Genomic DNA, 14,356 nt, shown 5'->3' on the forward strand with positions numbered 1-14,356 from the left:
TACTACAAAATGACAAGAAATCGACACATCTGTCTACATTCAAGAATGACATCGAATACAATATCCATTGAATCAGATCATTCAACAGAGCAACATCCGTATTTGTGCGACTACTATAAAATCAGAATACAAAACGAAATTATTAGAATGAAGGAAACGTTTGTCAAAACAAGTGTGACTCAGTGTCAGACTCGGACACTCGAATAAAGTTATCGATTCAAGGGTTATTCACCTTCGCCATAAGGAGAATTGCAAAGTGATTCGTTGGATAATTACTGTTAATTGGACACCTATGTTCGTTACATAGGTATGTCCATTTATATGTATGCCCGTTTGATACTTCGCTTGTAAATTGCACTGTCATGTTGAGGTTTGATAAACCTGTATTTTCTATTTAGCATGCCAAGAACGTGATGCTATGGTGGATGTTTTGGATATTGTTATGTTTGTATTTTAACTGTTGTTGGTGGCGCAGTTTTCAGTGATGAGCTTCTAGACCATGACTATCAAGAATATTTAAAGAGATGACTTAAGAGGTTAAATTTGTGTCTAACATTATTTGCCATCGAAAATTTGGCTGGAGCACTAAGTGACAAGTATTTAGACAGCTGCAATATTGGACTACCTAATTTTCAAATCAATGACTTCCGTTCTTAAATTGGTACTTTTGACAAACGCGTAGGTAGCATGCAATAATAAACAGACCACCACAGCAACAAAAAAGGATTTACTAAAAATATAACCTAGAATATTGGTAGATGCCAATAAACCTGGTTTACGACAGCACGGGCGCAATAAACGTATATTATAAAAACCAAGTGCAGATACACGTGATAAATTAATCGCGAACTTTAGAGTCTTGTAAATTACGAAGCTGAATAATAAAGAAATACGTGTTAAGTTTAATCCCAGAAGGACATAAGTATCAATATTATTTTTAAACTTAAATATTGTTTCGTTTGCACGTGATGTGTTTATAGTACATATTATAAAGTGTTAAATAAATAAAATTGTATGAATTGAACAAGTCAAATACAGTACACAGTGTTAATGATTCACAAATTGTTATTACTATTTTTCGTTTTGACTGTTACCATTGCAGCACAGTACCTAAATCCCCCAGTACCTAGTAAGATCTAATGGTCTTTAATATTATTCTGAGAGGACCTGGTGCGACATCCATTTGGTATTTTTAAAGTAAGAATGTCATTGATCTCTTCTGATGTTCTGATCCATTGTGATAGCTTTTACAGTGATAATACATTTGCCCTCATACAGATAAACATAGGATTCTTAACTATGGCAAAAATAATTCTTGTACATCTGCTTCAATTGGTGAGAATTTCGTTTAACGGATTTTCCTTGTAGTTTCACACTCAATTTAGAATTCTGCCCTTATTACATCCAAAGCATAAAGCAGTAACTTTATACTTAACAAAAAACAAAAATAAATCTTAATAAAATATGTAGGTCTAAAAATACGAGCTACAACAAGTGTATCCGCATGTCTCAATGCCGGTATGTAGCCGCGTCTAAAGTCGTATAATTGTAATTAGCCATCACAACGCTTACCAAAGTGAGACTCGGTAAGCTGTGGAGCTGCCACATATTTTGTGTACGAGTACATAATGAGCATCATCCAAGAAAATTGTACAATTATCTTCCCGTCCATAAAATCTGAAGCGCATTTACTGTAATTGAAACAGATTGACCGTTTCCATAGGACAAGCTATATTGAAATGGCATTCTATTCTAATATTTTTTAATATGGCTACTGCCGCGGCCAGCAATTTTGCCAGATACAGTCTTGAAAAGCATGGTGCACTAAAACTGACATGAGAAACATCTAGCTCACGCTTAAACTGAACAGAACTGATACAAAACTCAGCTCAAGTTCCATTATAAGTGAGGTTGGAAGTATATGTGTCCGTGCTTGTATTTAGAGGAGCGATGTCACATCTAGTAAGTCATGAAGGATGTGTTCGACAAATTTTCGTCCATGTCCAAGATATTGTAACAGTTAGGTGTTCGATCGATGTACAGCCGTAGCCCATATGGTCATTACGCGTAAGTAACATTATTTATGGTCCATAAATCTGCGAGAGCTCATTAGCCCGTGTGTGGGCACCTTTATGGCTCGCCCGATGAGCTGTTTACATTTTATATTTATTTGTAACTACTCTCGTACCAGTTATTTATGTACACGATAACAATCTTTTTTGGTCTATTCGTAAACTGTGGTTTCGTAAGTTGTTTTGGTCTTCGGCTACAGGGGACTCCATAACGATATATTAAACCATTAGCCATTCACTGATGATCATTGGATTATGCCAAAAAAAATAACTTAAAATGAATGTAAAAACAGCGGAACGAAAGAAACTGCAAATATCGAAAACAAGTGACTGGGTCCCCAGGTATAACAAGAATTTATATAATACCATATTAAAGACTTCTTGAGTTAATTTATTCTGACAAAATCAGAGTATTCATTCGCTTAAATCTTAGCACGAAGCGATAAAAGCAAACAATCATCAAAAACAAATGACGCATATTTTAATTACATTTTTAATGACAATTCCATGTAGGCGGCGACACCACTCATACAGCCAAAATTTCCCTTCTCAAATTACTGAGAGTTAAACTTTTTGCTTTCCAACCATCAAACCATTAGAATATTCAAATATTTTTTTGCACAAACTCCGAAATAGAAAACAATGTGTGCCCGTTTTGGCGCTGCGATTATCCGAACGTGTATTTCTTTCGAATAAGGAATCGCGAATATCCCGCTACATAGTATTATAATAACTGTTAGACATTTAAGGGAGAAGGAACTGTTGCTCGGACTATTAATAAAATTACTTCTTTAATTATTAAAGAAACGGTATGAATTTACCAGAGTGAAAACACAACTATTATAATTTAGGAGTTAATTGGTATCTCACAAAATCTTGAGAAGGTACTTACTTCAACTAATAGCGTCACGATTTAATTGCCTTTAATGAAATAAGTCATTTCGATAGCAATGACCGGGGAATATTTCTTACGCCAATTGAAAATTACTGCTATTTTTATCTCACAAACTAGCTATATACAGACTAGGGTGCAATTAAAATCTAAAACCCCATCATCTTTCAAAAATTCCACAAATTTATTTGTCATTTTTGTTAATATATTTTCGTAACCCTTTACTCCCGACAACACCGTCCTTCACCACACTTGCCAAAAAATCAACAGCTGAGAGCCGGCCATCTTGGGTCGTATTTAATTGACTTAGAAAAATGCCTGGAATAATGGTCGCCTCGTTTTATTGTGTCTCCAATGTCCACGTGAATCTCTTTGTTTCCGCGTGTGTATTGAGGCTGTGGGCTTTAGGCTATACAGAACGTTGCATGTATAGAGCGTATAATATCAAGGGTTAGGTACGTTTAGAGGCGGCAGAAATACTTAGGATGCGATAGATCATTTGAGTTGTAAGCTCTTTGTACTTTTATAAGGAACTTTTTATGTCTTCTAGGGGTTTTCATCTGGTAGATATATTAACAATTGGTATTCAAAGCACTATTTTTTTTGCTACCCCATTCAGTTCCAAAGCATATTCTGAACGCTAGTATTAAAAATGAAGTAGTCGTAAAATAATCTAAAAAAAATACCTGCAATATTAAATCAAAAATAATGAAAGGTTGTTAGTCCCTTCCAAGGAAATAATCTCTATGTGAGAGTAAGCTTGTATGCAATAATTTGCATACAAGCTTACTCTCGTCCGTATTATTAGCGATTTCGCCAAAAGTGACTAAGTCACCAATTTCGTCCATAAATGTTTTCTATGAATCGTATAAAACACATTTATAGGTAAATTCATCGGGCCCTATAAGCAACAGCCCACCACAAGATTGGGAAATAACTAAGCTGCTTTTGCAAACTACAGAGAAGGCACCTAATATAAAGAAGTTTCTTTAAAAAAATATGTTTTTTTGAGTAACCTGACCAGACTCGACAGAATAGCAGGCATCAACCACAATCAAATTACTGAAGTAATGTAAAAGGGATGTCTATTTTTCGCCGCGGCCTGTGGCCCAAAACAATAGTCGGATTCGTAACTTTTTATTCGGCAAACTGTATGCCTTCGGAATGTAGGCAGTACCGCATAATGAGGGGTCCGGAGCTCTAAATTTATTACGATGCCGCCAATGTTTCTCGGAAACTACTGAATTATTCGCGAGCGGCGCGGCTGCGAAGGTATGCGCCTTCGGTTCCCGGCAGGCACAGTTATGTACAACTTACGTAACCCGAGGAAAAACTTTGACAAAGTATCGGCTATCTAATTGGGTTATTATGTGCTGCGAGTCGGGATTGATATTTCGGGAACGTCCATATTAAAGATCTCAGCGGACTTCCTAGAAGATACTCGCGGAGACGGCCAGACATGTGAGAACATAATTAAACCGACAAACAAATGCAACGAACAGAAAAAATAAACAAGCTCGTTGCCTTGAGAACCGACCCATTTATAACCTTATACGAAACTGAAAAAGTTCATCTCAAACTTCACACGACCTTAAATATCTAAACAAAAAATAATCTCGAGATCCCGTAGCAATATTCCTGCGATCTAGAACCATATATAACCTGTATTACCTGAGGCAGACAACGGAAAATTAGCCAACATTCATGTATATACATTTCCTTAGCGGTCTCAAAGGCTGCACAGTTGCACACAAGGACAAACGAAGATTATACCCTACACGGAAACTCTTCAAATTCACTACCCGCACACAGACACGGCGGCCGTTTGCATGGAATCCAAGGTAGATGTAGAGGGACTCTCTTCATGTCCAGTTAAAAATAACCGTGTAGTCCAGGGTGAGCATGTGTGTGAAATGGACGTCTATGGAGAGTACTGGAGTAATCTGCGGCCACAGACAGCACACACAGGCAGGTAGACAGACAACACAACAAAGAAATTATATCAGTGGGTCAGACGGCCTTGTGCGATTCACGGAACGGCGCGCGCGCATGACTCGCCACGCCCACCGCGCACCCGCCGCGCCGCGGAGGGGGAAGCGTTTAATTAGCGTCAGTTTACCGAAAACTAAAACAACATTTACAATCATTAGTTTTTGCTACAATTGAAGATTTTTTAATTGTTTTGCAGAGGTTGGTAATATATTTCCTAAAGAGCAAGTAAACAGCAACAAAAAAACTGTAAGTACCAAGTTCATTACTTTAGAAAATTACTACTATATAAATTGTGAACCATATTATGGATATTCATATTTTTCTTGATAGAAAGTGGAAATGGGAGACGATGATCCACTATTGTTTTAAGAATTCGTCAATTGAACTTATCGATAGGCCTTCCCCAAGTTGCACCACAACTTTTCAGAACTTTTAATGCAAAACCTTCACTGAAGATGACTGTGCAATTTTGATCTGAGAAAAGGAAATCTCGAGGAAACCTCATGTATATGATTTCATGAATCCAGTTTTATAAACATAAAATTAATCTATTCTCGAAATGGTATTTGATAAAATTTCACCCAAACACTATGAGATATTGATCAGGTACAACGTAAACAAAATGCAACTTTCTGCATATTAACATGCAATATATTACATTCTAATAATCATAAATAAATAATATAAAGTATATTTTCATTTAAAATATAAAGTTATTAATTAAATAACATTAACAAATGTGCAAACAACAATTCGTCTATTTGCTAACGAGTATTCGAACTGGGTTGTTCTGATTTATTATATATCTTAATATTTTTTATTATTCACCAGTCTAGACTCAAATGCAACGGTTTCCATATAAATGTCGCGATACAGAAATATGGTAATGCGATAACAATATATCATTAAAATGAGACTGGCCCGACATAAAACTGTATGACATTAATTTCTTCTGGTGACTTATTGCTTTTAAATTGTGTAATTTAGTTTAGTTAGAGTATTAATTATTTTTATGTTAAGAAGCTTTCCTTCTGCTCTGTTTCCGGTTGTTGGATGCTGTAGGTAGCTTAATCTTTAGACTAATTCAAGTGTTTCAATAAAGAAAAGTTCTGTGTGGAAAATTCTTTCAGTGTTATTGTCTACCCTTGCTGCAGCGATTTGTGCTGTAAGTCTGTTGTTGAAATTCATTTATTTTATGAAGTGTTGAATACTTCATTCACCTGATTAAGCAAGTATCTAGTAGCCCAGTATTTTAGTCTTTCACCAAATACCAGAAACTCAACTCATCGAGGCACCAACATAAGTACGCGTCATTGGAGGCTAAAATCATAACCTATTGAATAATTTTATTCAATACTTCATTCATAAATGTTTCACAGTAATCAGCTCGTTCAGGAAACCACTTTCAGCTACAATTTTTCAAAATCCTAATATTCATATAAGAAAATAAAACTTCATAAACTAATACGTTTATACGATTGTAGCTTCTACAAATTAACTGAACACAGCGTACAATTGCCTCATTCGCCTCATACTCTAATTGCAAATCCGTTTGTCCGAAAATTGAAAGTAAACAGAACAGATTGACATCGCGTGCGCCGGCGCAATTTAGACGCGATTTGGTCGCTCGCGCCAATTCTGCGAACGAGCGTAATAGATGCTCTCACTAACAATAGATGGATGTCACAAAAAATGGCGTAATTGAGATTATTTATCGTAATTGTTCGTATCTAAAGCTAAGTTTGGCTTTATTTATGTTATTAACCGATTTTTATAAATTGTATTGATTACTTAAAAGTAGATAATAGCTGCTTAGATCACTTGATTCTTTATTATTGTTAGTAATATTTTAGTATTTTGTTTTAAATACAATTGATCGATTTTATACATAGTTTTTATTCTTAACCACGTGAGTGAAAAGTTCAGTCATTTGAAGGCAACGGATTACCCTCTTGGTCATAAAGCCACTCCGAACTACTGAATTACTATTGAAGTAAGTAATCACACAGAAGTCTTTGATGTAGTATTTTCCTTTCTCTAAAATCTAGCTTAATTCAAGTTTAATTTGATAAAAACGGAATAACTGGCGTAATGTTCAAGTGTTTTTCGTTATTAATTAGCTTAGCATATATGCTGCCGCGTAAAACGTAGCAGACACAATGATACATCGGTCACCGGTGACCGACATTACGTTCAAAACCTTGTTAAATAAGTCAGACACCCCTGATTTCCGAAAAGCTAATAATTTTTCTTAATTTTAATACGTGACTTCATAATATGTCACTTATTTACCGCATCAGTCACGGGTGACCGACACCAACTTTTACATAGAATCGAAAGGGGGTGACGCCTGCTTAATTTAAGCTGTTGTGGCTACTCACTAACAACTGCAGCAGTCATCTTTTAAGACGGAGTGGTCCTAACATTAGTTTTTCAGAGATCAGGGGTTTATTCTGTCTTTATATAAGTGCATATGTATAAAGTTACCTGTGGGTGGGTGCGGTGAGTGTGGCGCGGTGGGTCGCGGGGATCCGGCGCGCGCGCCGCGCTCATGCCTCAGCGCCGCCGGCGCATGCCCCCCACGGCACCGCCGCCGCTCTGCGCACGCAACGAACGTCCATGTAACACTACTGCTCTATTATCTACGTACAGTCATTGAACACTAGATAAGGTATATTTTTAATAGGTTTAAGCTGGCTACTTGGGTTTGCAAAAAATCTTAGGAAAGGGATATTCTATATTATAGGATATTTCCGCGAAATTAAAGTGTCAATATATGGTGATGACTACAGTCCATTGAACGCAACAATAAACTGCCCATAAAACTTTCATAGCAAGCCAAAATCTTTCCAATCCATCATTGAGATATATGGATGGTCCAGCTACTAAAGAAAATTAATTCCAAAACTATTGTATAAATAATAAATTCCATTATTTATATGTAAATTATGCATGATTAGTGTTTTTGTTAGGTCTTCAATCGCATAAATTTGATGAGACGCCTATAAAACACATACAAGACCGCCATAGACGCGTCTTAAGTTAGATATAAACTTTCTCGTCACACCCACATTATTGCTAACTTTATTAAAAGAAAGTAAACATTTGAAACACGAAGGAAATAATTTATTGAACGTAATTCATTTGTGAGTTAGGTATGGACCCCCTTTATCGGACAATGTAAATACATTCTTAGTTTAACTTTTGGATAAAACTTACAGGTTAAAAAAGCAGTTTGCATGTTAAAAGTAAGAAAATACGCACAAAAAGATTTGATATAAAACTGTCTAAAATACTCTCGTCTTGGAAAATAAATGAGGTACTTAAATAGTTTTCAGCAAACTATTCTACAAATCATAAACCCCGCAAGTAATTAACGATTCAAATGGAACAACATTTTTTTTCGATGTGTTGGCTGGCAACAGTAGCACTCATCCTAGCTCACCGCAGTGCGTAGCGCCGCGCGCCGGGGACAGAGGTCATACGACGCATACGTTGGAAAGTTGTTTGTCCGCTCGTCCGTACGATTGTCCCCGCAATCTCGCCCATAGGGTCACAAAAACCACGGTAATTTGAATTATATATTCCATTTAACCAGCGGCCATTGATAACGGACCCTACGGGCCTTTGACCACAACAGAATAATTTATTACATACAACTTATTACATTTTTCTATTAGCGTTTCGATTATCTTTGTAAGATCTCCTCTCTTTAATAGACAGATAGCGGCACAATTTATGCAAAGCGTCATGTTTTTTCTATGAAATTTATACCTTCGTCAAAACTTATTGAATATTTGAATACTTAATTAAAAAGACCAAAACACCAGTAGTATACAAACATTATAAGATGTTTACAAAACGGCCACCCACATTCCGTATTCAAAATTAAAACACATCGATTCTCTAATTAAATATTCAAAATGATCGTTCTATTTTGAAGTCTATCCTTTCACACCCGCTGAGAGCTTTCAACTGTCACTTTGACAGCTTCTGTCGACCAGCGATGAAAGACCTCCCACGATCTTCAGCGGTCTTGGTAAACAGGCGCGGTGTGGGCTTAATGGGAACTTGAAAGAGGTCTAGGTAGTATGGTTGTGTTTGCAGCTACTGCAGCGCCTCCCGCAGGCTTTTATGTAAATTGGTCAAGGTCGGCTGAGGTGTTTCAAAATAGATGCTCTCAAAGGTGGCTGATTAATTCAGTGTGAGGGAAAAACTTATTGATTATGACTAAAAAGGGTTAAGGCAAGCGAAATGTCCAAGACAAAGAAATTATTATCAGGATAAGAATTAGGGCGTGCACTTGTTCTACGCGATAGTCATTTTACAACAGAAACAGTTCAGTTTAAGCTCAACTCTTCGCGAATATGGTACTTCAAACGATAATAAATGAGGTTTTCTATTTAAGTCGAGGCTATTAGTAAGTAATTAAGAAACGTCACGCATATGTATAGGAAGCTAAAATTATTAGGTCCATTTAACCTGATCGTTTTAACTTAAAGTTAAATGAAATTGCATTCGGAATACGAATAACAACACGTATGACGCAAAGCAGTCGTGTTCTGAGCATGCGCCCCACCGACCTCCCAGTAATTATATTAATTTCTTTTCTTAGACACTGTTTGATAGCCTTGTTCCTAAGATAACACACAGTTGAGGATTATACGGTCATATGCAATGTTCATAGCACGTCTGTAGTCACTCAACACCAATAATATCCACGAATATCAGTGAGTTTGAAGGACACACTCACGGGACCTGGACTACTTGAGACAACTTTCAAGAAATTCAGGATATATGCGTGCACTTTTTACCTTAAACCGTAGGGACTCTATAGATAATGGTTTAGCATAGCTCAAAATAGCTCTAAACAGACGCAGTTAACCAAAATATGGATCGTTCTACCCTCAAGTACCGAGCTGTCAAATACTCACACAACACACAGTGTTACGACCAGTTTTCACGAACAAAATCCACAAAGTACAACGGATGCACTGACAGTCTATCACACGTTTGATTATTATGCACTTTTCTAATGAAATTTCACAGTTTTCAGGGAGGCCTGAAGGCTGCAGAGCCGTATCACAGTGACATTTGTCATGTGCGGCGGGCGCTCGGTTATGTTCGGCAGCGCTCGGCCGCGCTCGGTTCGGGTCGGGCCTTGTCGGGACCGCTCGCGTTCGCTCGGCCGGTATTGATCGGGTGTCGTCGGCCGGCGCCCGGCCGCCGGTCGCCGGTGGCGCCCCCTCTCGGCGCTAATGAAAGCTGATGGCCATCCATTATTTAGCAGCCTCCAAGACTGTGCGGTACGCGAAAATTAATGGCGAATTTATTGATTTATTGCAAGCGAAATTAAAGATTGATTGGTTAAGTGAGTTTGGCTCGTTTGATAACGATTAATCTGTTTGTAGCTAAACAGTTGTCACTTTCGCATCGCTAGTACGTTGTTGCCTACACGGATATTGTTTGTTTCATTACTATCCGGTGCTTAGATTAGAGATAAGAGTTTCGAGTGATTGATAATCACAAATGTTTAATAGAATAAAACCAACATTTTGAGTTATCGTCATGTCGTTGCACAATGTACTGGTTAAGTACACGAATCGCATAGTTATGTCAAGATGAATGAAATTAAGTTTGGTTAGATGATCATTTTAAGAAAAAATCATACTTAATAGCCCTATTCTCGTCTCAAAAATAGCGAAAGATTTGCCAGGCGCAGTTTAAAGAGGAAAAACTCTATCATTGAACGAGTAACATAATGCTGAGTAAAACGCAAAATATAATGTTATAACAACAACTGGTGACTAAGAACCCGCTGTATCCAGTATTCGCCCTCGCTGCAAAGTTTACCATTACCGTTAACGAATGTTCCTACACTTTTTTTGTTAATAAGGAATTTAACTAATTAAAAGTTTCTCAGGAAGCTCCCGCTGTATCGTCAGTAACAAAAGTTCTTACGTGCAGAAAATTAACACAATATTATGTATTATTTAAATCTGGTTTCGTATGTTATGCCTCAAATAATAAAAATAGCGATATGAACTCATCATTGGTACTTTATTTAGTAAAATATTAAATAAACAAAAAGTCAAATACCTACTTCTACTCTTAGAATAGTCAACAAAATGACATCCCTTACACATCTATTCAAACAACTTAGCCTTCAGTTGAGCGATTTTATAAAAAAAAATCTCGATATAAAAACAAAACAAAGTGAAACGAAACACAAATCGCCTAATCGCATCCCTAGCACATCGGTGCGTTATCGATGAGTTAACGCTCCGTCGAAGTTGGCGGGCAGATCGAGTGCACTTGTTTTTCACTGTCTGTGGGGCTAATTGCGCCATTTTTCATTTGTGGCCCTTCCGCGGCCGGGCGGCGGGCGGGCCACCCCCTGACCAGACTTGGCTATTCTTGGCCCCTGCGTGTTTACTAAATGAATGCGTAAAAAATTAAGCTTTGAATGTTGAATGATGGCTTGATGAGATTTGATCATATCGTGAATGGATGGATAAATGAATAAATTTTGGATTTCTGAATGTGGGGTAGAAAATACAAAGATTTTTATAGAGACTGAATATTTTATTTCATCATTTTAGGACTAGATAAAATTTTATAAAATGATTTCGTAGTTAGGAGCTGAGCTAACTTAGAAGACCTTAGCAGACAACGTATGAATCACAAAAACAATATTTTTCAGATATTAGTTAAAGACTTAACACATGCTCCTAAAGCTAAAAACCCGTATATTTTATTACAAACTCCAACACCGCATACCAAGACCTCATAAACTACGGCCATCACGATGCAACTGACATGAATACAGCTCGAGATTTACTTATATTAGATTAGATACTTAATAATTAGTGGCTCGGTTTCACCCGCCGGGTAACGACATAAAAATAATATAATCTTAATGAAAGTATGCTATACATATCGCACCGGATACATATATCTGAGGTTTTATGTGTTTCGTTGTTGCTGGCGGCCGCTAGATGGCGGTCGGGAGCTGTCTCGTCTAGGATATGCAAACCGGGTTGATTGTGTTTATGATATCAATGAATAAGAATTTCATTAATAATGTTTTTATTTATTTTTGGACTGGAAAAAACAAGGCTACAATTAATGATAAAATAAGTTATTACAAAAAAGTTTTCATAAAACAATTTAGACAGATAAATATGAAAAAGGTTCTTGCAAAAAACCGTTCATATGCAAACGGGTAAAACTCCTAGTAGGTACATACATAAGACTGAAGTATCAAACCCAAGCTGCTAATACAATGTCTCGGTTCAGTGACTCACTGTGAAGGCTTTTAGTTATAGTATACTATGTTTATTCACCTATTCGACTAGTGGTGGCAAAACTAGAAATAATGCTCGGAAATTTGTTACTTTAAATATGGCTTTTAGCTACTTCAGTCGTTGTGTGATGGAAATTTAGAAAAATGAAGTCTTACCTTAGCCTAGCTTAGTCAAGTATATATACAACATAATTTCATTTTGAAACTTAAGTCTGTTTTTTATTTGGAACTAAAAAAAATCATAGAGGAAACCATTCAATCCTCCACTATCCCAATCCTCTATTCCAAATTAAAAATATTTTAAAGTAATCTGGAGTGGCCAAACTTTTTTCACGATGGAGTTATTTTGTAGCAGCGATTTTTTTTGTTTAGTAGAATTGCTCTCATGGAAATAGTTGCTTATTTTCAGGCACAAAGGCGGTAATTTCAATTTGACCGGGGTGTAAGCACGTTGTATGGTTATTTACTCACTTATTTATATACATAAATATTTTAGTTTATTTAATAACTTGTTACAGTCGCTTGCCACCGTCCCCGGCTAGCCCCGGCGCTGTGCCGGTGTCTCCGTAACTTTCCAATAATGCCGCTAACGGTTCAATGGGCATAATTAGTCACTTACCTGTTTCCATAGTGTTTCAACATGTTTAGGATTCCGTACGACATTCGACAAAGTTTGGGAGATACTTTAAATAAGTATCTTTAATGGAATTTACTTTTATCAATTAATGAATTGAAATTTCTATTCTAAATTAAATAGGTTTTTTTTTATTAAAGCGTATCGAATGCCACTATAATGCGAGAAGTAAAAAGTTTGAAAAATTAAGCCGCTTTTTAATTTGAGCTGAACATGAGCCTCTTTTTAATAATAACATTTATCTCGTCCAAACAGAATGAAAATTTATTAAGAAACCCAAAAAAAATAAGCATGGTAGGCAGGTTGTAAAAGAACTAAATGTCAATACAAAGAATCCAATCTTTTTGATGTATACGGAATCAATGAAATCGGTGCCTCAACGCGGATTTAGCACCAATTCTAATGATACCGACTCATCAAACTACTTTAAAACGCATTTAGTTCATTTTAGTAATCAAATAAGATTTTAGCGATAATACAGACTCGTAAAGTCAACCTTTTTGGTCGTTTGGAAGAATTTGTGAGAGGAGCGCGCTGCGTCGTGAATACATCAGCTGCTCGTAACGATCAGCTGGCGAATATTAATTAGAAACATTTGATTAAGTTCAGTTTATTTACTGTATACTTAATGGATTTATGTTGACTTAACAAGAATCGGCATTATTTTACAGTTAGACTAATAAAGCGGTCTATCAAAAAACTATTAAATTCAAAATTGGGAAATTTTAAGATAATTTACTAAAAAATGGTTTCAAGTATCAAAGCATTTAAATATTTGGATATATATATATATAGATTTGTATATCTAATGCAGGTCCATAACCGATGATAAACCCAGGATAAGCAATTATTAATGAATGAACAGCGCGTAGGTAATTGAAACCATCATGTGAATACACTTCTAGTCCGTGTTTGAACTAATAGATGGCGCTCCTTATTTAAGGGTGAATAGTTCTCTTGGCTTTCAGGCTCAAAGGAGCTGGTCAGCTTCAAGTTAACTATCAAGCTGCAGGATTTACCATCGATTTACTTAAAACTAAGAAAATTTACTACTAATATAATAATTGTCTTGGGCGTGCGTAGGTTTATTGTAATGGACGAAAAAGGTGGAGGTTCGATGTCTATTATAGATATTTTGAATTTATTTCATTTCCCTCTAAATAAATCATCGTAAGTAACTTGGTTGCAAGCACCAGAAATCTATTATTTTGGATATAATGGATGATAAAATGTCAGTTTGTGTTTGTATTATACCTAGGGCAGTGCAATAATACCTCTACAATAAAACTTTAAATTAGCGTAGCTGGTGTAGGAATTCTGAGGCGAAGAAATACGCCGCAGAGCTACATCGTGCAATTTCATTTTACCGTTTTATCTCAATACGTGATATATGCGAGTTTAATGAAAGACTACAATTATACAAGTCGGTTATGAGGTCGCGGACGACAATTCAAATTAAA

At 36.4% G+C, this 14,356-nt stretch overlaps 1 protein-coding gene across 2 annotated transcripts in view; it reads right to left on the reverse strand.

The window, feature by feature from the left end:
• The window catches only part of LOC113493069 (voltage-dependent L-type calcium channel subunit beta-2-like), a 127,731-nt gene extending 117,642 nt beyond the window's left edge, over positions 1–10,089 (reverse strand). The window contains exons 1-2 of one of the 2 annotated variants that reach the window (XM_026870867.1): positions 9,891–10,089; positions 7,444–7,554 (exon numbers count right to left, since the gene is read on the reverse strand). In XM_026870867.1, coding sequence (XP_026726668.1) covers positions 7,444–7,509 — 66 coding nt within the window. In that variant the 5' untranslated portion in view covers positions 7,510–7,554; positions 9,891–10,089. The remainder of the gene's footprint in view (positions 1–7,443; positions 7,555–9,890) is intronic. The other variant, XM_026870868.1, reaches the window with a different exon arrangement.
• Between the last annotated feature and the right edge of the window lie 4,267 nt (positions 10,090–14,356).

The sequence above is a fragment of the Trichoplusia ni genome, chromosome 4 (assembly GCF_003590095.1).
Source record: "Trichoplusia ni isolate ovarian cell line Hi5 chromosome 4, tn1, whole genome shotgun sequence".
NCBI classification, from domain to species: domain Eukaryota; kingdom Metazoa; phylum Arthropoda; class Insecta; order Lepidoptera; family Noctuidae; genus Trichoplusia; species Trichoplusia ni.